Source organism: Ambystoma mexicanum, chromosome 7q, assembly GCF_040938575.1.
Source record: "Ambystoma mexicanum isolate Mex_15411 chromosome 7q, UKY_AmexF1_1, whole genome shotgun sequence".
NCBI lineage: Eukaryota > Metazoa > Chordata > Amphibia > Caudata > Ambystomatidae > Ambystoma > Ambystoma mexicanum.
The window spans coordinates 845,923,838-845,951,209 of record NC_090941.1 but is presented as its reverse complement, the minus strand read 5'-3'; the positions used below and the strand labels follow the sequence as shown (position 1 = coordinate 845,951,209).

The 27,372-nt window shown below is 45.2% G+C and overlaps 1 protein-coding gene across 1 annotated transcript in view; it reads right to left on the bottom strand.

The window, feature by feature from the left end:
* Positions 1 to 27,372, bottom strand: part of GPR83 (G protein-coupled receptor 83) — a 288,154-nt gene that overhangs the window by 133,318 nt on the left and 127,464 nt on the right. Inside the window, exon 2 of the mRNA XM_069639272.1 lies at positions 20,453 to 20,578. Coding sequence (XP_069495373.1) covers positions 20,453 to 20,578 — 126 coding nt within the window. The remainder of the gene's footprint in view (positions 1 to 20,452; positions 20,579 to 27,372) is intronic.

Genomic DNA, 27,372 nt, shown 5'->3' with positions numbered 1-27,372 from the left:
TCTGGACCCTCCCTCCAAATTTCCCATATGGTGGCAAAGAGTGGATGCTCCTTCGTCCTCCCCAACACTCTCTTTCGTGGGGCCCATAGCCACTCCGAGAGCGTTGTTGGGTCTGAATAGTTATTGTCCATTGCTATCCACTGTGGTTCTTTTTGGTTACGTAGGTGAGGGACGAGCACCCGTAATTGGGCAGCAACATAATACTTCTTGAGGTCTGGGAGGCCTACCCCTCCTTTACCTTTGGGCAACGTTAATGTGTTGTAGGCGATCCTGGCTTTTTTCCCATTACACAGGAATTTCAGGGTCACTTTTCTAACCTTGGTGAAGTATAGCTCCGGTATTTTAATGGGAAGCATCTGAAAGGGGTAGAGAAACCTCAGGAGACAAGTCGTTTTAATGGCGTTAAGCCGGCCAAGCCACGAGATTGTCAATTTGTCCCACCTGGCCATATCTGCATGGAATTTGGCAAGAAGCTGTGGAAAGTTCGCTTCATAAAGATAGTCTATTTATTTCATAATTTAAATCTTTAAATATCGCATGGTGTCGTGCTCAAGCGTCAGTCCAAGGGATGAGTATTTTGTTTCATTTACCTCCGCCGCACCCTGGAGGGGGAACAATATGGATTTGGACCGATTGACCTTGAACCCTGATAACTGACCATATTCTTCAAGGAAGGATATAGCTCGGGGAATGGATCTTTCAGGATTGACCACATGCAGGAGTATGTCGCCGGCATCAGGGCTTTAAGTGGGCCGGGGCCTGCCGGGGCTGGGCCCCGGCAGGCTCCGAAATTTCGTTTTGAGGCGGGGCCCTGCCGGGGCCCACTAATCTCCCCGGGCAGCCCCAGCCACTACACGAAAAGGCATTTTTTTCTACAGCCTGAAGCTCTCGCTCGTGTGCGAGAGCTTCAGGCTTCAGAAAAAAATGCCTTTCAGCTATAATGGTGGCACCGCACCTGCGAGGCATCCCTTTAATCAAGGGATGCACGTGGGCCGGCGCCACCATTATGGAGAAACGTGAGGCCGCTGGAAGCAGAGGCCTTGCTTTCTAAATACTGAAGCTCCCGCGGATTCGCGGGAGTTTCAGTCTTTAGGAAAAAGGCCTCTGCTTCCAGTGGCCTCACCCTGTCAGCCTTAATGGTGACGCTGCCCCTCCACAGCTGGCGAGGGGCAGCAACACCATTAAGGCTGAATAGGCGAGGCGCTGTCCCCTGCCAGGCAAGCCTATACAAAATAAATGCCGAGATCAGCACCCTCTCCCCCATAGGGGAGAGGGTTCTAATCTCTACAAAAGGCTGCCTGGCAGGGGTGCCAGTAGCCCATTGAGCCGGGGCTCGTCAAAGGGGCGTGGCCTAACGGCCCATCAAGACCCCTTAGGCCACGCCCCCTCGATGGGCCCCGGCTCGATTTGTAGTGCCACTTAAGGCACTGGCCGGCATACAATGCCAACTTGTACTCTGCGTGTCCCAGGTGCATCCCTTCTATACTGGTGTCCGTTCTCATCTTGTGTGCTAATGGTTCAAGCGATAAAGCAAACAAGATGGCCGACAATGGGCATCCCTGTCGGGTACCCCGCTTCAATTGGAACCACCTAGAATATACCCCATTTACAAATACCGAAGATGTAGGCATTGAATAGACCGCCTGGATTCCCTTTCTAAGCTTGGGGCCCGTCCCAATTTTTTGAAGGACACCCATTAGAAAGTCCCAATCTACCCTATCAAATGCTTTTTCTGCATCAATGGAAAATAGTGCAGGATCAGTGTTCAGGTTGTGGGAGGCATGTACCAAGTGCAGGGTCTTGCGCATGGTGTCTGCACCCTGACGACCCAGTATAAAGCCCACCTGGTCAGGGTGGATGAGTCGGGGCATGTATGTTTCAATTCTAGCTGCCAAGACCCTTGTGTATATCTTTGCATCTAAGTTGAGTAGGGAGATAGGACAGTATGATCCGCATTTTTTGGGATGACAGTTATGAGTGCTTTGACAAATGAATCCTGAGGTTTCCCCATCTCCAGGATCACATTAAATAGTTTCACTAGAAAGGGTGTGAGCTGTGAGGCAAATATCTTATAAAAACCTGCAGTATACCCGTCTTCGCCTGGGGATTTACCTAGTGTTAGTCGTTTGATGGCCTCCTGAATCTCCTCCTCAGTTATGGGGGCGTCCAGGGTCTCAGACTCAATGTGTGTTAGTTTGGGCATATCGATATCAGCTAAATAGGATCGAATGCTAGACGGGTCCGATTCCGTCTCTGGGGTATACAGGGGTTCATAGAAGTCTGCAAAGGCTTCGGGGATGGTGGTCCTACTTATAACTGTGTTGGGTCCTCCATCAACTATTTCCTGTACTCTGCGCTCTGCCTGCTGTGCTCGTAGCCTGGCCGCTAACAACGCATCTGCTTTGTCTCCTTTCCCATAAAATTTTTGTCTTAGGAAAAGAAGTTTGTGAGCTATTTGGTCATGTTCTAGGAGACGGAGTTCCTCCCTTTTTTCCTTGCTTAACTGACTTTTTCATGGTCCATTACATCCCCTTCCTTTGCTTCGTTATCTAGTTCAGCGATTTCTCTACAGAGTCTATTTTCAATCAGGGTTCTCTCTCTCTTTTTATTGGCTCCCTCCCTCATCAGGACCCACCTCCAGGTCGCCTTGCCCGCATCCCAGACCCCTTGTGTAGAGACTTCACCGGTATCATTCAGTCGAAAGTAATCAGCAATTTAAGTTTCCATCTCCGACTTAAAAACAGGGTCTTTCCATAGGGTCTCGTTGCATCTCCATTTTCCACCTCTAAGTGGTAGGGATTCCCATATTATATCGGTGGTCACCATGTCATGGTCAGACCATGTGATCGGTGTGATTTCTGTGTGTGAGGCCGTATCACATAGATCTCTTGAGAGGTAGAGGTGGTCAATGGGGGTGAGTGTGTTGTGAGGGGCTGAAAAAATGGTGTAAACTCTCGCCGTGGGGTGCATTCGTCTCCACACATCAGTCAATCCATACAGTTCCATCATCACCCTGAATTGAGCGTGGTCTCCTCCGAGTTTATCACGTGTTTCTGGGTTACCGGGTTTCCAATCTAACGTGGGATCTGCCCATGTATTAAAATCTCCTCCAAGGATGTTATGACCCGTTGACTCTAGCATGATTTTGGGGATTGTTTTGGAGAGGAATCTAACCTGCCCTACTTTGGGGGAGTAAATCGTGACGATCGTAGTCGACAAATTCCCAATGGTCCCTGAAACAAGCAAGGCTCGGCCTTCAGCGTCTGACCAAACCTTTGTGGTCTTGAAGTCTATCCCCTTCTTAATGATTATTCCCACCCCCCCTCTTTAATGGTCCAGAGCCCCGGAATTCAATCCCGGATCGCCACCCCAGGACCGCCCTCTCCTCACCCTTCATATATTTAGTCTCCTGCAATAAAAGGATATCGATATTTGATCTGCGAAACTCTCTAAAGACAAGTGATCTCTTGGTCAGTGAATTAAGACCTTTGCCGTTCAGCGTTCCCACCCTTGTGGCACCCCTGCTATATGGTTCAGCAGTCATCGTAACAATGGTATCTGAGACCATACATACTCTCTGACCATTTCAACCTTCCTCAGTGTTTAAACAACCATGTAACCATTGTAACCATTGTACTGTTCATAGTTCTTGAATATCCCCTTGATTTGACACGTGCCTTCGTCCATCTTCCCCACCCCCCCTAACGTCCTTCTTCCTGAGTTCGGTGGCGTCCGATCGAGCTTAGTTAAACGCACTAGCCCGGAACCGAACCACCAGTGGAGACCGTTACCTCACAGTCCCTTTGTAAAATAAGCATCAAAATAACTAATGAGCCCCCGGTAACCTCCCCCCAGAGCGAGCACATTTCTGCAAGATAAGTGGAGGTCTCAATCACGTTACCCCAATAGACACCCATGTTTTCCCCTTATCAAATGTCAATTCAAGCAAAGAGTACCATACTTGTTGAGGATCAGCTGCCCCCTTCTGGGGAGCCGTTTCCCCTGTGATATTTCCTCGAGCCCTTCACCTTCTTCCTCTTCGGCCCTCTATCTGCCATCCCCTCCCGTCTTTGGGGGCATGGTCACGGGATTCCTCCCGATCCTGCGGGCCCAGCAAGTCAGATATGCAAGCTTTGATTTGTTGCTCAGAGCTCAACCTGATTCTTGTGCCTACATGTTTGAAAGAAAGAGAAAAAGGGTATCCCCATCTGTAGCGTGTGTCACGAGATTTAAGCCATGTGGTGAGTGGTTTACACATTTTCCTCAGGGCCAAGGTCAGGGAGGAGAGGTCATGGTATATCGTTATTTGGGATCCATTTAGGGAGATGGTGCTCCCGCTCCTCACCTTTTCCAACACTCTCATCCTATCCTGATAATGGTGAAATCTTGCCAGAACTGATCTCGGGCCTCCAGGTGGGCCTCCCGCTCTATGAATGCGCTCTGTCTAGGGTTCGTCAATGTTGTCGTCGGCAACCAGGAGTTTGATGATGTCGTGGAGGGTTGTTTTCAGGTCCTCTTATGTTTCCCCTTCTTTCTCAGGAATCTCAAAAAAAAGGTAGGTTGTTTCTCCTTTCACGATTCTCCAAATCGTCCATCTTAAGTCTAAACTCCTGCTCTCTTTGTGCTAGCTCAGTTATTCTCTGGACCAGCTGTGTTTCCAAGACATCGATTGAGGCCTGGTTGTTTTCGACACCTTCAACCCTATCCTCTATGTTGTCAAGGCGCTGTGTAAGGTTATCAATCTTTCCTCCTATATTGGCTGCCATGTTCCTTATTTCCGCCAGTAAATCTGCTATGTCTCCTTTTGTGGTGGTGGTTTCTGTATCTGTGATTGGGGATGTGGCCATTTTGGAGCTGACGTCGATTCGGGGTATCAAACCGTTTGCGTATATGGCAAGTTTCTGTCGGGCGTTCATGCGCCTGATGTCGTAGTTTCAACGTGTCGGACAGTGCCGCTGCTAGAACGCCTGTTACCACAGAGGAGTGCTTTTACTTTCCGTCCCAAGGGGGCCTTTCCCTCTGTGAGCTAGATGCGTCAGTTATTACAGTCTGGGTATGGTCCTTATCCTCTGGCGGGTGAACGGAGAGGGGGACAAGGGCAGACACTTCTCTTGGGCCACAGAGGGCGTGAGCACCTCGCTGCATGCATCCCAGGCCGCACCTCAGCCCGGTGACGTGCCCGCCTCGCTTGGTCCATCAGGGGGAGGCGGTCTAATCCCGCCGCAAAGGTTTGTTTCAGCGGAGGGGGAAGCACGGGGCCCGTGCCTCCGTTTTCTTCTCGGGGCGCACGGCGTCGGACCGTGTCCAGAGTTCTCCCTGCTCCTTTGTCCACTATTGCGGTCTACCGTCTCCTCCGCCGGGTCCACCCATCCAGGATTGGCGTTGTGTGGACGTGGGGGCCCAGCCTCCAGCGTGCACTCCACTGGGTGTTGCTCCCAGCAGGCCAAGAGTTCCGGGCAGAGTCGAGGCCGATTCTAGTTTCGTTTTCACCTTCACAGTTTCACGACGTTATTTGGTGGAAGCCGGGGCCGTGTTCTCCCGGGATTTCTTCCGTATGTGGCGAGTACCTTCACAGACCTTCGTCTCGAGTTTCCACCCCAGGGGGGGGTCAAAAAACGGGGGCTCATTCCGTTTTTCAGGACCTCGGGACGGGAGGTCACGCGCGAGAGGATCTCATCTGCGCGCCTCGTGGTGGCCACCCCCCTCTGCAGCACTTTAAGCATGTGTAATCTTCTTTTTCGTATTTATAAGTTCACTTGATTCTTTACTTCGTCATTGGTCTCTTCAGGATCTATACATCCTCCTCAGCCAGTATCCAGAGGCATCATTCATACTGTTTTATGACATCACAGGCATCTTTTCTTCTCTCCTTCTCATATTCGTTCAGGGAGTTCCTTCCTCAAATTGTCATACCTTCGGGAATACATTCGATAGGGTTGTCTCAATGGGTATCTTCTTTCGAACATACCTTGCAGTAATTGGCACAACTGCTGGTGTCAAACACGGCACAATCTCAGGCTCCCAACATATAGGAGGTAGGGGCGGGGTTTCCTGCAGAGGCATGTAGCTGCTCCTCTACAGAACTCTTGCATTGGCACTGCCTATTATGTGTCTGTACCTGTTTTACTTTTGTGGGAAGCATGTGAGTGACTACCTCTGGCTTCTCCTACAGCTTTTTGCTCCAAGCACGGCTTGGTTTCTTTCCCTCCCTTCCACTGTTCTTCCAGCAGACTCAGAGGGGAGTCTCTGGTCACGTCCCCAGCACAACCTCCTCCATATTTTCTAACTAAATGGTGCTTAGCTCTACCTCCTTCAGTTTGTCACACTACACAGTGACGACTTAATGGTGTGGTTTCTTTTCCTCCCTTGCAGTGCTTTTCCACCAGTCTCACAGGAGGGTCTCTGGTCATGTGAGAAGCTCTACCTCCTCACGCCCTCAAGTCAATCAGGAGTCACCTAGTTTTCCTTATATCCAGCCTTGCCCAGGTGTCCTTATGGCCTGGGCCCTCTGCTACAGAAAAAGACAAGGGCATCACCTGCTTGTGCCCGGATGAAGATAAGGACATTGCCTGTGTGTGCCTTGACAAGGAAACACATTTTTTTCCCTGGACAAAGAAAAGTATATCAACTGTTGGTGTCCTTTAGGGCCTGGACAGACCCAAGGGCTGGAACTCATGCATCTCCAATGTCATGTAGGCATTACAAGTAGCCTCCTACATTCACAGGCCATTCCCACACTCATGAGTAAGTCTGGGCGAATGTATTAATTCGCACTTTGAACCACCCTCATTTTAGGCGGTTCGAAAAGTTTGAATCAAGTTCATATTTATGAAAATTTTGAACGAAAATTTCAAACAATCTGGCTATATAAGAAGCCATGCGGTTGAACTTAATGTAGTGCCGGGCTGCCGTGCAGCCTTTAGAGAGGCAGGAGCTTTTTATAAAATCAGGTTTTGGACATTTGGGAAAATTACAGAGTAGATGAGTTGGAGGAAGTGTTGGGGGACGTGGTGGTGTGACGGTTTAGGAAGCCAGATGTAAAAAAACAGTGACGTGACACTTGGAGCGGGAGAAACTTACAGACAATCAGGGAGGCAGGAAATACCTAGTAGCGACCATTCATCTCTTGAATTGAGTGAACTGTGCAGGTTTCCCTGGGTGACAAACGGGTGCAGGCATTCAGGGAGTCGCTACACAAGATAACATCTCGACCTGAGGAAATACGCAGGTGCCCCTGAGCGACCTGGGTACATGTAGGAGTAGATAATCCCTTCACGCAGCTTGTGCTATTGTGTTGAAAGAGGCAGTGACATGGGGAGGTAGACAGTTACAGACAGACATCAGAAGAGAACTAGTAAAATGGCCCTGTTTTTGTTTTAACATGGCAGTGCTTTCTGCCCAAAAGCTCTGCCTATGCTACGATGCTAAAGTTTGCTGTTCAATGCTACTGCAGTACCAGCTACTGCTCCTATACTTGCACGGGTAATGCGAACTCCCAAGCAGTCCTTAGCTGGGAAGGGAGTGTAAGCAATGGAAAAGGGAATGAAGGGAGGAAGGTTGAGAGGCAGGGAGGGACAGACATTAAGATCCCTGTGAATTAAACAAGCATTGGCAAAACTAAAATGCATTTACAAAGCCAAGGGTGTTGGCTTTTGTGTAGGCATGGGATCCACACTTTCCAGGCACTGCCATAATGGTATTACCTGACCATTCGATGGCAACAACTGGCAAATGGTGCTAATACCTGGGCATGGTATGGCAGTGCCATCACAGGTCCCAATCTGTTTACTTTGCCAATGCTTGTTTTTAACAGGAATTCAGTGCAAATACCAGATACACACCCCTACTGCTTACTTTGTCTGCCTCTTGGTTTAAGTAGTTTTATTACAGCAGGAGCTGTTCAGCTAGTTTGAATCTGCAATGAATGCTTAAAAAAGCGCCTATGAGGCAGGGGTTTTATGCAAAGCAAAGTATTTACAAAGTGCACCATCCAAGACAAGTTCCTTCCACTAGGAGTCCCTAACCTTGAAATGTGCACAAGGCCGCATGCACGTTCATAAATGTATGCAGCCACATTAAGCCCACGCCATTTTACAGAGACATTCTCTGATTCATTCATTTAATCTCTTAATGCGCCCTATAGGGCTCTCAGCCACAGGTAGTGACGTGAGCGGTGCAACGCTATTTAAGGAGCATGAATCACGTAGTGTGCGTAACAGATAGCCACTCACTGAAGATCAGCTGTTCCATCATTAAAACCGCGAACCTGCCAGGAGTCTGACTGTAATTGCTTCTTGCTTTATTGTTCTGTGCGTTGGATGGGTTACAATCTGAGTTGCCGTGTAAGTCACCAATAATCGCGTGACGTGTTCCCTGCGGACTTCCACTATAAGATCCTTGCTTTAAACTAGTCTGTGTACGAACAATGCTAGCGAGTGATACATCAGAGCACACGAGATATGTGAAAAGAGTTTACTCTCATTCAGTCCCCTGCAGGTTTAGTACTAAATATCAAGGTACTTCCGTCCCAAACAAGAACTGTCCATCAGTATGTGTGTGCCTATAGTGTATCGCAAAATGATACCACTGGGTTGCAATCCAAACATTTACACTTTGTGCTGTTCAAAAAATAATCTCGGCTTAAGAGGTGTTGCTAGGTCTGGAAAAGATCCGGGCTACGCTAATGTGGGAACTGTCGGGACTCAGGGCTAGCTAGCCTTTTGGTTATAGCCCCCTAACTTCAGTGGAGTAACTTTTCTAAAAATGTTGGGGGGGGACGTGACATCTGAAGAAAACTTGCCCCAGTCAAATGAATGGGGACAAAATGCTGTGCCATGAAAATTGGGGGCGGGGGACAAACACCCTTGTCCCCCCTAAAATTACGCCCATGCTTAGCTTCCATCTAAGACCTGGGCTGTAGCCCACCCACAGCCCCCATAGCAACGCCTCTGCTCTGCTTCAACTGCAGTGGGAATTCTTGGAAACCACCGACCACAGAGTCATGGTACACTCAATGAGAAAAGAATGTCCTGTCATTGTTAGTCTACCAGACAATGCACTGCATGTGTACATCCTCATGCGGTAGACTGATTTGAGCGTGTGTTTTTCTCAACAAATGTGTGTAGGTAGCAAACAGCATAGGCATTGAGTGCTAGGCGGCAACTGTCCAGTTAGTTCTTTAGCAACAGAAAGCTCGTTTTGTCCCCATAGAGACATTTATAGTTTTATGTTTCTAATTGTACTTCCTAAATATAACTCTGTAATGTAATTGTTGCTGGGAACGTTGAGTGACTATTGCTAAGATTGTTTATGTTCTGGGCTGGTTTTAGACCCCTATTACTTTGTTCCTATAACTTCTGCAAAGTTTTCTGTAAAATTCACCATTTCAAACTGGGGAGGCGTCTGTGAATCCAGTGACCCTATTGGAAATAAAATGTTTCTGATGAATAGATCCCATTCCCGTCTTTGCTGTTGCAAGTGTAGAATGCTTCTTGAGTACTGTGAGATATTTTAAATGACTACCCAGCAGAGGTGGTGTGGGGGGGGTGGCAGCCTCCCAGCCATTGAGGCAATCCACATGGTAATCCCCCACTCCGAGTCGCCTCACGGCTGGAGGCCTCCATCTTCCCCTGCCAGGGATTCAGGTAACTGCTCCCCTCCCCCCTCTCCCTCCACATATTTCTATCTCCCCCCACACCCCTTCCCTCCACTTACCTGTTTTTTTCCTCCTAATCAGGAGCACACGTAATCCCTTCTCCCCATTCCATGGTGGCCATTATTTTTGTTTACATTTTCCCTTATTTTTTTAATGGCTGCCATGGAAAGGGAGAAAGGACTACATGTAGTCCCTTCTCCCTTTCCATGGTGCCAATTCTATTTGTTTACTTCTTTTATTATTTTCAATGGCCGCCAAACGAAAATGGACTTTGTTTTCCCTTACACAGCCATTACTTTTTTTTTCTTCCTTTCCGAAATGCCAGAGCATTTCCGAAAGGAAGAAAATAAGCTTTTAGTACCCCAGTCCAACTGGGCCAGGGTACTAATAGCAATAATACCTTAGCCATGTAACTATGGGCCCTGGGGCATTATCTAATTAAGTAATGCCTCCCGGCTCGGGGATTATTGCTTAAGTATTGGATGAATTCATAAACTGCCCATTAGAGCTTTCTGTAAATTAAACTGCCCATTAGAGCTTTCTGTAAATTAATCAATTTTTAGCCAATTTTACCCAGAAAAAGTTCTTTAGTGTGGACCATCTGCCAAAATCTGTGTGGAATTCTTGACTATAGCTTTCACACACGAGTTAGGCCGCGAACATGAGCTTTAGAATGTTTCTATCTGCAAGCGATTACACAACCAATAGTCAGAGGCAGTATTGATGTAAGCTAAATTACTGAAATACACTAGTTCCTGGAGCCCCTGCATATGCTCTCAAATGACTTCAGGTTATTATGAATACTGTGGTACCCATTGTTACCAATACTCCTCACCACACACACACACATTAATCCTGTTGTAAGGAAAGTGCACTGGCTCACTCTTCCTGCAAGGATCAAGTTTAAAGCTTTGTCCCTGGTTTTTAATGCCCTACATGGGCCCATCTCTCTTTACCACCGAGCCAAGTTTAAATGGCATTGTCTGAAGATCTTTACACTCTGGCAATAAAAATTTGATTTCGCCTCCTGTGGTCAACCGAGCCAGAGGAAGGTCTTTTTGGTGCCAGGCTGTTGAACGAGGTGTCAAAAGATATCAGAGCTATCAGTAGTCTCGTGGAATTTGTTTGTTTGTTTGTTTGTTTGTTTGTTTGTTTATTTGTATAGCGCTCCAGACCCGTAGGTAGAAGGGCGCTTAAGAAAACGGTTACATATTATAGTTTATACAGTTGCAGTGTACAGTTACAGAGTATACAATCATGGTTAAGCGGTTGAGGGGTGTGCACCCATATCTCCGGGTACTACGATTACAAATACAGCAACAGTTAACAAAGTTAACAGACATATTTAAGCAGAAGGAGGAGAAGCACAAGTCTATGGGGTTACTCTTTGTTCAGGAGCCAGCCGATAACATGTTTCCTGAAGAAATGAAAGGATTCAATGGCTTTAATGTAGAGTGGAAGTGTGTTCCAGAGGAGGGAGGCAAGTACTGTGAAGCTGGCCCCTCCAGCTCTTTTTAAGGAGAATCTGGGCACTGTCAGGCATAAGGTGTTGGAGGATCTAGTGGTTCTAACGGAAGGTTTCATGGTGAATTTGTTGGTGAGATAGGGTGGGGCTAGGTGATTCAGAGCCTTGTATGTGAGGCAAATGTTTTTCAAGTCACTTTTTGTCGTATGGAGAGCCATTTGCATGATTTCCTAGTCGTGGAGATGTGCTCTCACCTAGGGATGTTGAGTGCTGCTCTTAGAGCGTTGTTTTGAAGTACCTGTAGTTTGTTAATTATCGACTGGTTAGCACCTAGGTATAGGCTATTGCAATAGTCCAGATTGGACTGTATGAGGGCTCTAGCAAGAGTGAGGCAGCTGTTAGCAGATAGGAAGGGTCTACTGGCCCTGATAAGCTTGCCAGTGTAGGCGGATGCTGAGGCGATCATGTTGGTTTGTTTGGAGAGGTTAGAGTTGGCATCAAGGTGAAAGCCAAGAGTTTTCACGCTTTTGGCAATAGGGATGGTGTGACCATCGATGGTGATGTTATTGTAATTGGGGTTAAGTTTAGACAGGTTACTAGGAGAGCCGACAAGGAGGAGCTCTGGCTTCTCATCGTTCAGTCAGAGGCCATGAGAGGCCATCCAGGCCTGAATGATGGAAAATACTTTGTTCATCTGGGTGACGTCTTCATGGTAGTTGCCAGAGATAGTGAGGAGTATCTGGGTGTCATCAGCGTAATTTGTGTAGGTGGCACCCAGACGGTCCAGTTGGTCAAATAGTGGCTTTGTAAATATGTTATACAAAGTGGAGGAGAGGCAGGAGCCTTGTGGGACCCCGCAAGAGATGGGGATGGGGTCAGCTGCAGCAGTTGTAGAGAAGACCCGCATGGTTCTGTTTGCCAGAAAGGATTGTATCCAGGTGACGGCAGCGGAGGAGAAGTGAGCTGCGGGTGCAGAGGATTTTGTGGTCGACCAGGTCGAAGGCCGCTGAGAGGTCTAAGAGGAGTAGGATTGTGGTGTTGCCTTTGTCTTTGATTTCATCAATCTGACTTGTGAGATCAACAAGGGCCGTTTCTGTGCCATGCTGAGGTCTAAAGCCAGATTGATGTATTCCTAGCAGTTGGTTGGATTCCAGATAGTCCTGAATTTGGATGTAGGCAACTCTGTCTAGGATTTTTAGTAGGAAGGGGACTGTGGAGCGGGGGACACCCCTGCTACCCCCTCTCTTCATGTTCAGTATCTTTGGCTTTGAACTAATGGTGGTGACCGAATTCGGTAAGAAAATGAATTCTGTAAGAAAATGAAACTCTGCTTCTTTAAATACATACATCTTCCAGAATAACACAAAATATAGCTGGATAAATGGATTTGGGTTGTTTGACCGAGGTAAAAAGATTTGCAGCAGAATTGACCAAAGTCATTTTTGCTGCGGATATTTTTTTATCTCAGTAACAAAACAAAAACATGTTTGCTCAAACCCCCAGTACACCCACAAGCACCCCCACTTACCTTTTCCTCTCGCCCTTGCCTCTCCTGTACCCTGTGGCATCAGTTCCATCCCTCTAATGCATGTTGGATCTGACGCCGCAGAGTCCCTTTTTCTTTTTTCTTCTTTTTTTTGGGTCACCCGCCTCCAATGTTGAGGAAGCAGGGGACACCCCTGCAACCCCCGAAGCAGAAAATACCGAACATGTGGAGCGGGGGACACCCCTGCTACTCCCTCTCTTCATGTTCAGTATCTTTGGCTTCGAACTAATGGTGGGGACCGAATTCGGTCAAATCTACCATTCGACCAAATGTTTATGAACAATTTGGGAGAAACGGTACAAACCATGTAGTACTTTAGCTTCTTGCTTCTCACCTTTCCTTTGCCACATCAAATGCCTTTCTCTTTTCCAGTATATCCCTGATAAGATCACAGAAAATCATGATTTTATCGCCCTCCCATGAGAGATCACCAATCTCAGAGGCTTTTTTCAGGATCATTCTGGAGGGTCAGTAGCATTGTTTCACTGACTATAGGAGTGCAGAAGTCTTTTTGACTGACTTGGATCACGAGCCAATGGAGGAGACAGCGCCAATATCACAAAGGAGCTCTCAGACCAAAAAGAAGAGATGATTTACAGAGAAGTCCTTGAGACTGTTGTTTGTAGTTGTGTGTGGTTTTTCATCATTTAATAACATTGGTTCAGGTTTTTTGCAATTCTAAATACATTTATTTTTAATATAGCATACTGTGTTTTCATCATTTTCATGGTAAATGTAGTTTAAAAATGGACCGTTACCATTACAGCAGTTTAGTATGTCTTTACTATTGCTCCGTAGTTCAGAGCGTGAGGCAGAGGATACTTGAATAAAGCATCTTGCAATGTTGCAGCGAGATCATGTGACCGTGATGCATCCAGAGCTCCGTTAGTAGTTGGGAGTCCGGTCTGTGTTAGTCACGACATTTGCCAACTTCGGCAGAGTGAAGTCTGACCAGCATTTGCATTGAAAATGCAGATGGAAAGCACACGCTCCTTATGGGATCGGAGCAACCGGAGACGATGGGCGCTGGGATCTGTAAGTACTTATGGAGGAAAAGTAAACTTGTAAAGACCTGCTGGACTGCCGTACTCTTACGGATGATTATGATGATCTTGGTGATCAGCGGGTAAGGGGAGTGACATGAGTGAGAGGGCGGATGGAGTGGCCTTATGCTCTAGGACATCCTATAATGTGCTTGCAGTGTTATCTTTGATGGAATAATGTCTCATGTTTCTAGTACGAGATGGGCGTAACACTCGCAAATACTTTTTTCAAAAGCTTATTTTCTTTCGGATGGTCCTCCTTTGAAACTATCTCCACTCAAGTGTTGAATGTAAAGCAATTCGAGACCTTTTTATATACCGGGAAAAGGAAATGAAGGAAGAAAGATATATATGTATAGTATGACTAAATGTGTGCCGATATATTTATCCCTAAAGAGAATGTTACTAACTGCATAGCCTGAATGCAACGGTTGACACTTCCAATGCATGGACTTATAATAGCTTGAAAAAATGTTAGCAGGAATATGTTAACTTGATTATGGCTTTACGTGAAGAATATGCTTCACTTGATAGAACGAAACAGCTTCTATTAGGGGCTGAATTATTTCTTAAATGATTTAGGAGGTTTGCGAGCTAGTTACACTTTACTTTATTATACATATCTCAAGCTTCCACACTGATATTGGTGGGGGATGGGGATGTATAACAGTTTTCTTTTTGGTCTACGATTTATTGACACAGGAGGAATTAATGGTCTTATAGGCTAAGTAGGTATTGACGCAATGGAATGTGGCCTTGTTGGTCAGGGTTATCCAGGTTTGGGATTGTTAAGTGTGATGATGAATTGGGCAACTTAATATTTGTAGACTCTAAGGGAGGGAGGGTGGCCAATATCTTTCTTGCAGTATTGACTAAAAAGGGCATGGGGCTTTGGAGGCACGGTTCAGAACAACGGGCATGATGTACATATTTGTACTTTCCATCAGTCTGAAGTGTCTCAGACTGTGGTAGATATATTTTTCTGTGTGTGGTCTTGTGTTTGTTGTTTGTGCATTGTGTGGTTTGAATGTAATGCGAGATTTTTGTTTGTAAACTTTATCTTCTGCCTTGCTTGGCTTATAATGCCTATCTGACTTGAATGGTTTCAGCTCCAAGTATTTGCGGAATCTAATATCATAGACATCTGAATTGACCTTCCTATTTGCATTACCTGTGGGCTCCGAATTTCGCATGAAATTGTTAATAATATCGATGAGAGATCCAGGACATCGAGGCATGTCTATCGTGACCTAAAGCAATCTCTAGAACTGACATAGATTTATACCCTGTGTATGGTTTCACATCAGGGTAATCTTATAATTATTTTGGTATTCACTTTTAATAAAAACCCTTTTATAGTACCAAATCTGAAAGTTTAAAAAGATTCTGGCCATGTTAAATGCACTGATATTGTGCGTATTAATACATTTCTTTGTGAAAATGTTTAAAATGATGGCACATCAATGGGTCTGTTAACAGTCTCCACATGGAATGTTAAATTTCAATTGCCCACAAAAGAGGAGAAATGTCATGTCAAGGCTATGGAGAGCTAGGGCTGAAGTTATTTTCTTGCAAGAGACACATTTGATTGAGTGTTCTAAAATTCTTTTGGTTAGTTCAAGATTCACTAAAGTATTTTTGAATTGTTATGCTTCAAAATCTAGAGGAGTGAGCATTTTGTTCCGCAGAGGATTGGGTGTGGTGGTGGAAAGAGAATCTATGGATGATGAAGGCCGGATTATTCTTGCTGATGTGCAGCTTCATGGGAAATTAATTGCATTAGGGCCCATCTATGGTCTGTGTTCGGCAGGGTGTACCCTTGTTGCAGGTTTGATATCCTTGTTGCGGGATATGCGGAATATGCGTGGAGAGAGCATTATTTTGGGTGGTGATTTCAACTTTGCGCTTGACCACAAAATAGATTGGTCAGTGTTGTGCAGATTTACAGGGCTGAGTGCAAGTAGGGGGTTTAAGAATTTCTTTCAAGGATTTGATCTGGTGTACATTTGGAGAATCTTACATCCTGGGGAAAGGAAATATTCGTTTTCTTCTCCAGTACATGACTCATATTCGAGGATTGGCTATTTTCTAGTTTCGGACAGGCTCATTGAAAAGACTACTGGTGTAAATATAAGAGAACGTGGACTGTCCGATCACTCCATGTTAGATTTGGGTTTGGATTTGGAAAATGTGAGATCTACCTTTTTTAGGTGGCACCTAAAAGTATTTGGGCCTCATTACACGGTATGCGGTAAGGGTTTACCGGTACCGGTAAGGGCACCGGTACCGGTAAACCCTTACCGCCTTACTACGAGGTCCCTTTGCCGGACCCGACCTCAACGGCTGGTTTTACCAGCCGTTAAGGAACGGGCCCGCAAAGGGACCTTGGTGCTAATTACGGTACCGCAATTACCTCCTTCCCCATTCCCATTGAGCCCTATGGGGGCAAAAATGGGAATGGGGAAGTGCCTTGGTGAATGGGGAATTACCGGCACCGCTCACCTTGGAGTAGGCCGGTAATTCCGCCATCCACCAAGGCGGACACGGTAAAATACCGGCGGCAACCATGGCGCTAATAGCACCATGGTTACCGCATACTGTGTAATGAGGCCCTTTATACTGAACCACTGTGAAATTCTGACGTGCTTGGAGAACTTCATAACATTTTTCTTTGAAGAGAATAGATGGTCAACATATGTTTTGGGATAGTTTTAAAAATGCTATTCGTGGAGAACTGATCAACTGGACATCCTGCTTTAGGAAGTCAGGGTTAGAGGACTTGAGGCATTTAGAAGGCGAGCGTGGGAGCTTGCAACAACAGTATGAGCTGACGAACAGTATGGAGGACAACTTGAAAATGGAGAGGGCTAAGGAAGCTTTGAAATGTGAAATGGATCTACAGATGGAGATGGGATTGTTCTTTATGGACCGGAAATATTGGGAGCAAGGAGATCAGGGGTGACAGCTCTTGGCTAATAAGTTGAAAGGTATGGTGGAGAGGTGATACTTTCAAAAAGTAGAAAATGAACTTGGGGTAGAAGTGGTGAAAAAAGCAGAGATTTGTGAATGTTTTCGGTCCTTCTATGTATCTTTATATACAGAGGACTTATTTCCATCAAGATCTGATCTTGAAGGTTTCTTTGGAAAAATGTTGATACCAAGCTCGTCACTGGAGGGTGCATCCGCATTGGATGCTCAGGTTAGTGTGGCGGAAGTTCTGATGGCAATAGACCAGCTTAACATTGGTAAATCTCTGGGTCTGGATTGCTTGCCTGTAGGATTTTATAGATCATTTAGCTCTCAATTGGCACCATTCTTGTGTGAGTTGTATAACTGTTTTCTATCAAATGGAGTACTTTGCCGATCCTTGAGGGAGGCTATTGTTACCCTGATTCCTAAACCAGGAAGGGATCATACGAAATGCAGCAATTACTGGCCAATTCCACTACTTAATGTAGATCTTAAATTGTTTACTAGGATCATGACTAACAGATTGGATAAATATATGAGAGACTTGATTGATCAATCGCAGGCTGGGTTTATGAGGTAGCGATACGGTTATGATGACATTAGGACAATTATAGTATTTTATTTTTATTCCCAGATGCCGAGGTCGAAAACATGTTAATCGTTCTGGATGCTGAAAAATCTTTCGATCACGTAAATTGGAAGTTCTTAGATTATCCTTGCTCAAGATGGGGTTTGGGGCTACTTTTTTGAGAGCAGTGGGCGCTTCATATTCGGCTATAACTGCATGAATTTGGTTGATTGGTGAACTTTCAGCCCCCTTCCCTTTATCTAGGGGCACTAGGCAAGGGTGCCCGTTGTCACCTTTTCTCTTCAATTTGGCACTGGAGCCTTAAGGGGCTTACATTAGGCAGGAACCGGGAGTACAGGGCTCGCAGGTAGGAGATAGAGAAATTAAAAATCTGTCCTATGCAGACGACATGACTATAATCCTGGCCAAACTAAATGGAGGCAGGGAATTGTTAAAAAGCATGTTTGAAGAGGTGGGCCAGTTGTCAGGCCATAAAAACAACTAGGAGAAATCAGGAATTTTTCCACTTAAAGCGTCCTTCCCACGAGGGAGCTTGGCATGTGGTATCATCAGTGGGTGGGCTCAAGTGTAAAATACTTGGGGGTTCATCTTGTCTGAGATCTGAGGAGGATTGTTGAATTTAATGTCAATAAATTGACAGAAGCACTCCAGTTATATGTACACAAATGGGATCGATTGACTCTGAATATTTGAAAAAGAGTTAATTCCATTAAGATGGTGCTTTTACATAATGTGCTCTATATTATTTAATCCCTCCCTTTAAATTTTGCAAAGAAGATGCTTAGACTTATAGACAAGGTTTTCCAGTGGTTTCTGGGGGGTGAAGGGAAGAGACCTAGAATACCACAATATATCATGGTGCGCAGTGTACCAGAGGCTGAGTTTGGATACCCTATCCTTGAAAATTATCATAGGGGATTTATTTTAAAGAAATCCACTTCTTACTTTGGGGTTAGGGGAGTTCCAGAACCAATATGGCTGTCTCTAGAGAGATATAGGTTTTCACTGTATTCTCTGAATGGCTTCTACTCCATGGGGAAGATGCTCAATTTAGCTACCAAGTTGCCATCTATTGAAGCTACCAGGATTGTGCTTGCATCATGGACTATCAGTAATGGCGAGAATGTATGGATACACTATGGGACTTCACTCTGGCACAATCCTGGGTTGCAAATAGGGAATAGGACATTGTTTTGGCAAGCTGGATTACAAGAGGGATTCTGAAGGTTGTGGATGTTTGGAATGAGGGACAGATGGTATCATTTGCTTCTCTTAATCGCAAGTTTGGCTATGGTAGAAGGGAATTCAGGAGGTATACTGATTTAGCGACTCTTTTGTCAGAAAGACAGGGGATGTTGAATGCTCCAATGAAGACTAAACAAGTGGTTTTTGATTTGTTTGACGCTCCACCACATATGGTTTCAACCTACCTTAAAATTATGCATGTAAAGGATGTGTATGTGTCCTCATGGGAAAAATTGAGCCAGGCCTGGATTGAGGAGTTTGGGAGAGATATTTCTACCAGGGAATGGTACGGCATATTGAGGGTGGGAGCTAAATCCAAGATTGATTTGAATGTGTGTTATACACATCAAAGAACATTAGGTCATCTGTACTGGACTCCGTTGCGGATGCATGGGTTAGGTATGCGGGATGATGAGTCCTGTTGGGGTTGTGTTCAGAGGAGAGGCACATTATTGCACATGCTGTGGGATTGCTCGAGGGTTACTGAATTTTGGAAGGAAGTGTTAGATAGGTTGGATACAGTGTGGGTGTGGCATTCCCGAGGTCACCTCTCTATGTGGTCTTGCTTTCGGTAAATTCGAGATGTAATGTTGCTCGCATCTATAGGTGTTGGATAGATAAAGCATTGATGCTTGCGACCAAACACATTTTGGGAGTATGGAAAACGAGACAGGAACTATGATAGAAAGCTGGTTGTCAGACCTACAGATCTTGTCTAGCTACGAGAGGTACATGATGCAAAAAATAGGATCGAGAGGTACCTTATTTGGAAATGTGAGGGCCATTTAATGAGTTATATGGCTGAGGTTGGACTTTGAGATGTTTGTGGGAGAGGGATGCAAGGTACACTAGTTATGCATTAGTGTGCGCTTGGTGGGTAGGTGTGTGTTTTTGAAGTATGCCTTATCGTCTTTCTGTATGTGTATGTGTATGTGTTTTCACTATTTGATTGTTCATCCTACATGGGTTAAATTATATAGAGGTGTTTTTGTTTTATGTTATATTACATTGTAATTCGTTTTATTATGTTTTTAGTAACTCATGTCAAAGTTATTGCTTAAATTGTAAGAGCATATTATAATAATAGTGTTCTCATGTTTGCAACTTAACTGTTTGAATTGATGAAAACCACCAGAGTGATAGATATTTTCTAATACTGCCTCATATATATTTTTAATTCTGCCTGATCTGATCATTGTTTCAAATCCTACCCGAGTGTAATATGTTGTGCCTGTAAGGGAGAAGGATTTCATTTGTCATGAAAAGAAGGTCTAAACTTGGTGGCAAAACATCAGCTTGTCAACATGGTGGGCAAGACATACATTTTAAGAGAAAAAAGACAGATAAGCGGGTGGGGTGTGGTATAGTCAGGAAACATAGAGTTGGTAGCAGGGGTAGCAAAAGACCTTTCAGCTAGGGTGGCGAAAACTATTGCATCGGCACTGCGAAAAGCCCTCTCCCTCACTCCAACGAAAGAATCCCAGAAGGAATTTTTCACAGGGCAACCCTAGTCTGGTTGCAAAGGATTCCATTGGTACCAGGAATTATCACCACCTCTCAGACAGTTTCTGTCCTAGCACAAGATTCACAAGAGTGATTCTGTCTAAGTCACATCTGCTTGCTCGTATATATATCTGTACTGTCTGTCCATCTCCCTTGGCACCAAACACACACACATTTCAGCAAATTATGGTGATTGACCTGTCACTTACAGTATGCCAAGGCTCACTAAGCTCACTCGACCATACCTTTCTAAAAATCCCAAGGCAAAACGTCCACTTCAGAATCCCATGTGATGCACACTCTAAACATTAATGTTACACAAGTTAGTAGAACATATTTATGTAGGCCAGTCCAAAGACATCCGGGTTATATGAACAGCAGAATACTACTAAATGCATTGTTCAAAGTGTTTTCTTGGGAACAAATGGCCACTCACCTGGTGTCTGTCTACGGCAATTGCTGTGAGTGTCAGGGCTGAGACATGTAGAGAGCAATACTGAGCAAACCGGCTGACATGGCACATGCCCTTTCCAAACATCCATGTGCTGTTCACAAATCGAGCCTGGGAAAGGTTTCAAAATGTGGTATCGTTATTCATGTTGGATAAAAAATTATCAAAAGATCCCCTGCATATGTAATATTACAATAGCCAGTCAAACCTGTTTATTAGGATTACAGAGATCCATCAAACAACACAATAACAATAAAACACATCATAGATTATGTTGAAAAATATAAGAAAAAGGAGAAAAGAGAAAGGAGAAAGAACATACAATCACAGTTAATCAGGTCTCATTCCCATAAAATGAATATAACATTGATAAAAGATTTACAATAGTAAGGCATCTGGTTTATACGCAAAACTCTACTTAAGGTCTTCCAGCTCTCTTTGATATTCTTGATGGTGATAAAGGCATTAAAGACCTGTATGAGAAAGGGGGCCCACAGGTCGAGGTTGGTATTCAATAGATCATTTGGTAGCCCATCTGGATCTGATGATTTTAGCTATTTTTGTTTCCCTATTACAGACGAGAGTTCGCCAACAGTGATAGGGGGCAAAGACCAGTCACACTCAGCTGTAACAAATGTCCCTGTCCTCTCAGAGGCAGAATGGCAGCTGTACAAGGAACCAACGTGCAGCGTCCAGTCCTTCTCTGGAACACATGTCTCAGGGGCTTCCAAATGACCTTAATCCAGCCCATCCAGGTTCCTAGCTATAATTCTCCAGGAGGCCTTAGAGTCGTGAGCGGCAGCTGCAGTACGCAGTGCTTCCCATTACTCCTTGGCAATCTCAGCCCTTCTCTTAGCCAATTCCTGTTTATAAACCTGCCTCCTAAGCCTAATATCCCTAGCGTCTGGGGTGGGTGCTATTAGAGCTACAAGTAGGAGTCTCTTTTTCTCTTTACAGCCATGATTTAGATCTAGAGAACCTACATTTTTCCCAGGCTTGTGAGATCTAAAGACGGTCCTACAATTGGCCACAAAAGAAGCAAAGTAGTTAATGATAGTTCAAACATAACTGTGTTAAAGGGATTCAAACAGATCATAAGGGCACCCTTGTTGGCGACTACTACCTTATTAGTGAGCTCTGGCTCCCTCTCCATTTTCCATCCAAGCACCCGGCCCTGTATGCCTTTAGTCAGCGGTTGGGTGTATATATCCTTAGTATTAACCACCTCTCTTCCCCCCATGCCCACTTCAGTGAGAGAGGAAGGTAATCACTCTCACACTTCTCAAGAATCACAAAACCAATCACCCAACCCCACCACTTCATGGGTATCAAAATATAATCTATGATGCTACGCGATTGTCAGTTGTTAAATTTATTATTCCCTGCAGTAGTAGAGTCAAATCTACCAGTAACTGCTCTGAAGCCAGTCTGTATCAGGATGTCCCAAAGGACTAGGGCACTGCTTGAGGTAGTTGGGTACACCACGCAAGGTTTTGGAATCGACAAATCGAGTTCTTCCTCATTATCATACAGTGAGTACTCCCCAGAGCCCATGTGAATGTTGAAATCATCCCCTAGGATCACAAGGAAATCACGCCCCTGATGGACATGGCTATATAGCATGAAATTAGATAACGAATTAAATAGGGATACCATTCCCTTACTGCTTTGTTTGTTATAAAAATTAACCAAGCCCAGAGGTTTTGCTCAAAGGATTGTGACTGTCACAGATAAAATAGTTACGTTTGACTAAGTGGAGAGTTAAACATCCCAGCCCATGTGATCAAGATGTAGGTGACCAGGCCCCAGAGTCACTGTCCCTAGCACTGTTTTTTACCACTGGCATATGGACGAGATGGATCCCATTGAAGTGGATAGACTCAGTTGCCCAGATCTCCTGAAACATAATACCCTAAAGGTTATGTATAAAATCCCTCCAAGCACTGTCTTGAATTTTTCTTTTTAAGCCTGCAGTTTTCCAAACAAGACCTCCACACCCAACCAACCTACTTGAACTACCTCGGCTGTGTTATCACGGCACCTTATCACGGCACCTCCCTATTTGCTCTTGGGCCTCTAGTTGATAGTCCTTAACTAGCAGTAGCCCGGAGGGGACTGCAGGAGGAGCAGCTCCCTTGGGCCAGTCCAACTGTCAGTCAATCTCCTCCAGACCCTGTAGACAATTGAACCTGTTTGGGGTCAGAAAGGTCAGGGTGCTATGGTCCATGGCCATTGGGCTTAGAGAGGGACCTAGAATCATTTCACTTGATAACGCTTTATTTCAACCTAAAAGTCATAAAAGCAAACACACATTGTAACAATACATTCATAAAAATGAATTCATTCATACCTTTTTCAATCTTAATCTCCATGCCCACACAAGATATTTACTAGTTGCATAGACTGCGAGAGTATTGCTGGTATTCAGGCATATTTTCATGTCCTAATTTGTTGACCGACAGCCTATGGCCAGGAACAAAGGCTTTAAGTATTGTTTCCACAGTGGCAATGTGACTGCCATATCATTAAGAAATGAACCATGTTCTCAATCATGATGTCACATAACGGGCACTCTCGAGGTACAGTACTGTTCCATGCATGCCTTAAACTTGCTGTTGGTAGGTCCCCAAAACGCACCTTGATATATAGGGATTTTTCACATTTCTGATTGACGCAGTGAAGATAATCCTCGTACCCCCCTTTCACCTTGATACTGCTAGATCTTGAAAGAACTGTAGAACCAGCAATCTTACAAAAAGTATTACGCTGCAATTTAAAATATTGAATCAATACATTATACCCCTGCACGTATCTCAAAATGTGCGCCGAATGTCAGAGTTGAATATGTGAAATGTGGTAGAACAAGTTTGGGTTCCTTTCACATGTACTGGCACTGCCCAATGATTACTCAGTTCTGGCAAGAGGTTGCAGACATCTTATATGATATTGTAAAAATATCTCCTGTACTCCCTCCCCCTAAGTATCTCCTAGGAGACATCAGGAAGGTTCCTGTAAAGGTTTGTAGATTCTTTAATTTGAGTTGCATAATTACTAAGAAATGTATTTTGAAATATTGGAAATCCAAAACAGCTCCTGGTGGAGCAGAATGGCTCAAAGAATTAACTTTTTCTAATGAAAGGGAGGAGGGATATACTACTATGGTTATATCCAAATGCTGACTGAAGGATATTTGGGGACCTTGTTGAAATGACCTTTTATGGACAAATGAAAGTGGGGAACCGGTTGGAGTGTATAATTGTGGGATAACCCACTATGTCTGATACTATGGCCCTCATTACAAGTCAGGCGTTAAGGGTTTAACGGCGCCGTCGGCGCCGTTAACCCTTAACGCCTGATTCACACTTTAACACCTGCTTTTTGCAGGTATTAAAGTCCAAGGCGCTAAGCGACCTTGGTGCTAATTACGGCACCGTAATTTACGGTGCCGTAATTAGCGCCTTCCCCATCCCCATTATGCCCTATGGGGCAAAAATGGGAATGGGGAAGGGCAAATGGTGAATTACCGCCCCACTCACCTTGGAATGGGGCGGTAATTCCACCATCCACCATGGCGGAATCAGGCATGGACCATGGAGCTAATAGCACCATGGTCCACCGCCTGACTTGTAATGAGGGCCTATTTCATTGAGTATACTTGTGTATTACCACACTTATGAGTTTTTATAGTATCGCATCACGGTTTCTCTGCCAGTATAGTTTGTCTATAATGTAACATGTCTGCTGACTTCTTAAATAAAGGTTTTAAAAAAATGAAAAAGTATCACGCTGGGCCTTTCCCAGTGCTGCGGTCCTTATCACAGCCTTCAAAGAATTAGATATAACACTTGGGTCAGACCAAAACTCTCCACAGCCCAGGTCACCCAACCATTTCTGGACCACTCAGACTAGGGATGAGCCCCCTGCTTGGTCAAGTACATACATCAATGCTTCTCTGTATTTAAGCAAGGATTTATTCGACCACAGCCGAACCCAATAATACACCAGACGTTGTTGGCAAATAGACTCAATGCTTTGCATACCTGTTTCTAGGAACAGTGGTAAAATGAACGTATAGAGAGATAGTCCCAGAATGTTCTTTAAATACTTATTTTCCACAGTTACCAGGGAGGCAATGCTCACCTGGCCCCAAAGTTCTGCACCATAGATAGTAGCCTGTTTCGTCTGGGCTTTATAAGCCTCCAGCGACTAGACATGAACCATCCCATTGTCCTGTTCAGAAGTGAACCTGGCAAGGGCACCACTGTACCTAGCTAGTGTGACCCTTGCCTTCTCCATTTGCATTCTCCAGCTGCAGGACGCCATCACCCGCATCCCCAGGTAACCATTAAAATCAACCAGTTCAATCACCCCCTCGTCCAGGACTAGTGTAAGTCCCCTAGGTTTCCTCCTGGTATTAGTACTGAATATCATGGATTTCATTTTGCTCACATTGAGGGCCAGGCCATGTCCTTACGAAAATCAACAAATATCCCCAATTATTTAAGCTTGCTGGTAGGTGTTAATGACAGTAGTACTGTGTCATCAGCAAGCAATAATACCAGGATCTTGTCCCCAGCTAACGTTGGGGCATCAGTCTGAGAGTCCAGAAACTCTTTGATAACTCCATTAATGAATATAAGGAATAGTTCTGGGGCCTATACGCACCTCTGGTGGACCCCCTTTTCAATATTAGGATATCTTGTTGTGCTGCCATCAATCCCCCAACGAACCACAGCTGAATTGTGAGAATACAGATTTTGAATGGCAATTAGGAGGCTAGCCGGAAAACTAAGCCCCCTAAGAACACCCCACAGGCGGCGCCTGGGTACTGTGTCGAACGCTGTCTGCAGGTCTACAAAGGTTGCAACCATCAGCTTTGATCGACTGTGCTCAGCCCCCCACAGAATCCAGCTTGGAGGTGGTTGATGATGTGATTGTCATCAGACCATGGTTCAAGATGTGATAGTATTGCCCTTCCATAGATTCCCCTCACACCTCCCTCCCCCTCCGTCCCATAATGATATTGGACAGTAATTGGCAGGCAGTTCTCTGGCTCCAATCTTATGAATGAGGACTATCTCTGTGCAAACCCAAGATGCACGGACAAGGTTATGCTTAAGGACTGCTTTAAATAATGTAGTTAAATATGAGATCCAGATGACTTGCGTGCTAGGATACAAATCAATTGGGACGCTATCTGGGCCTGGGGCTTTCCACAGTTTTTGGCTGAATAATGCTCTGCCCATTTCTTTGACCGTAAGGACCAGCGGCATGATTTCAGATGCCCCCATCCCCAGGCCCTGTTCTCCATTCACAGACATCGGGCTGTTCTATGTTCTTTCTTGCTTGTAGAGCCCCATAAAATACTCCGCCCAGGTTTGCTCAGAAATACAACCATGCAACATGTTGGACCCCATTTGTGCCCTGCCCCCATTAGCCTCCAGACTCCCCTGGAGTCCCCATCGTCTATTGCCATCAAAAGGGCACCCCCAGTGCCTTCATACTAGGTCCTCCTTTTGCTCTTCAAGAGCTTACGGTACTCAGTACTAGCTACCCTCAACCCAAGGGTGTTGACGGGACCTCGAGTTCTGGCCTCAGAAACCAACCTGCTCTTAGCCTGCCTACATTCCTTATCATACCACAGGGTCTTAACCTCCGTCAGCTTGCGCACTGCTCTCGATTCTTTTGAGAAGATAGGCCTCAGATTACGTCAGCTTCTCAAGTTACTAGGATACTACTGTCTTGTGGATCCACGTATGCAAACTCACCCAAATGAGGAACAATTGCATGATATGGCATAGGCAATATCGTGTCCAGGTTGAGCTTTCCCCAACTAATATTACATCTAGCGTGACCATGGCCAACCAGAGGAACACTGGCCTCAAGTATATTTACTTCATCAGCTTTCGTGAGCTCCATTAGGGATTCTTTTAAACTCCAAGACCAGGTGATGATGATCACTTTTGACCCATCTTTGGATGCAAAAACGATTCACTAAGTGCCAGGCCTCTATGTTCTCAAAGATATAATGTATTCTACTTCGAGCCACACTACTTTCAAAGGGCTGCACTGCTGGGGAAACCCCAGGGAAACGACCGTTGCAGGCCCTCAGGTTAGCAGTAAGTTGCATAATAGCTACCTCCTCGGCATTCCTGTATTGCCTTCTTGGGGAGATGGAGTTAAGACTACCTGTGCCCCAGTGACTATCCTCCTCATCCATGATTTCAACCATACGGGCCAGGGTCTCAAACTGTAGATTCAAGTCCCCCATAACCAATGTCCTTTGGAGACCAGATGAACTAGTTCTCCAAATGTGAATGCGCTCAATTATTCTTGAAACAAGGTCCACGCCTGAGCATGGTGAGACCTGATTATCGAAATGTAAGAGCATAATCATGGAATTGTCCTTTAGTTTATGCAGTTCAAGCATGTATGGGGAACTGGAATCCACTAACTGGATAGACTTAAACAAGGCAACATCCACCCATGTCACCAGCCCCCTGCTTCTACGGCCCTTTTTGCCTTTAATCGCTGAGATGGCAAAAGTAGCATACACCTGAATGTGGGCTGCATCAATGGCCCAAGTATACTGCAGGCTAATAAACCCATGTCCCTGAATAAACCTCTGCCAATTGTTATCTGCCAGGTACTTATTAGGGTATCCAGCAATGTTCCAGGATAGGACGCGCACCCCAGGTCTTGAGAGGCAAAGACTTCCAAGAAGGTGCTCGGGGCCATCGGCCCCCACACCCACAGGATCCACCTCACTCATAAGAGGAGCAGTGTCCTGTCCCTGTCCAGGATGCCCAGCCCATCAATGAACAAAAGCTGCAGCAGAATCCCGGGTTAACTGGATCAATCTACACTGAAGCCTGGATGGACCACCCATGGTACCCAAAGGACCC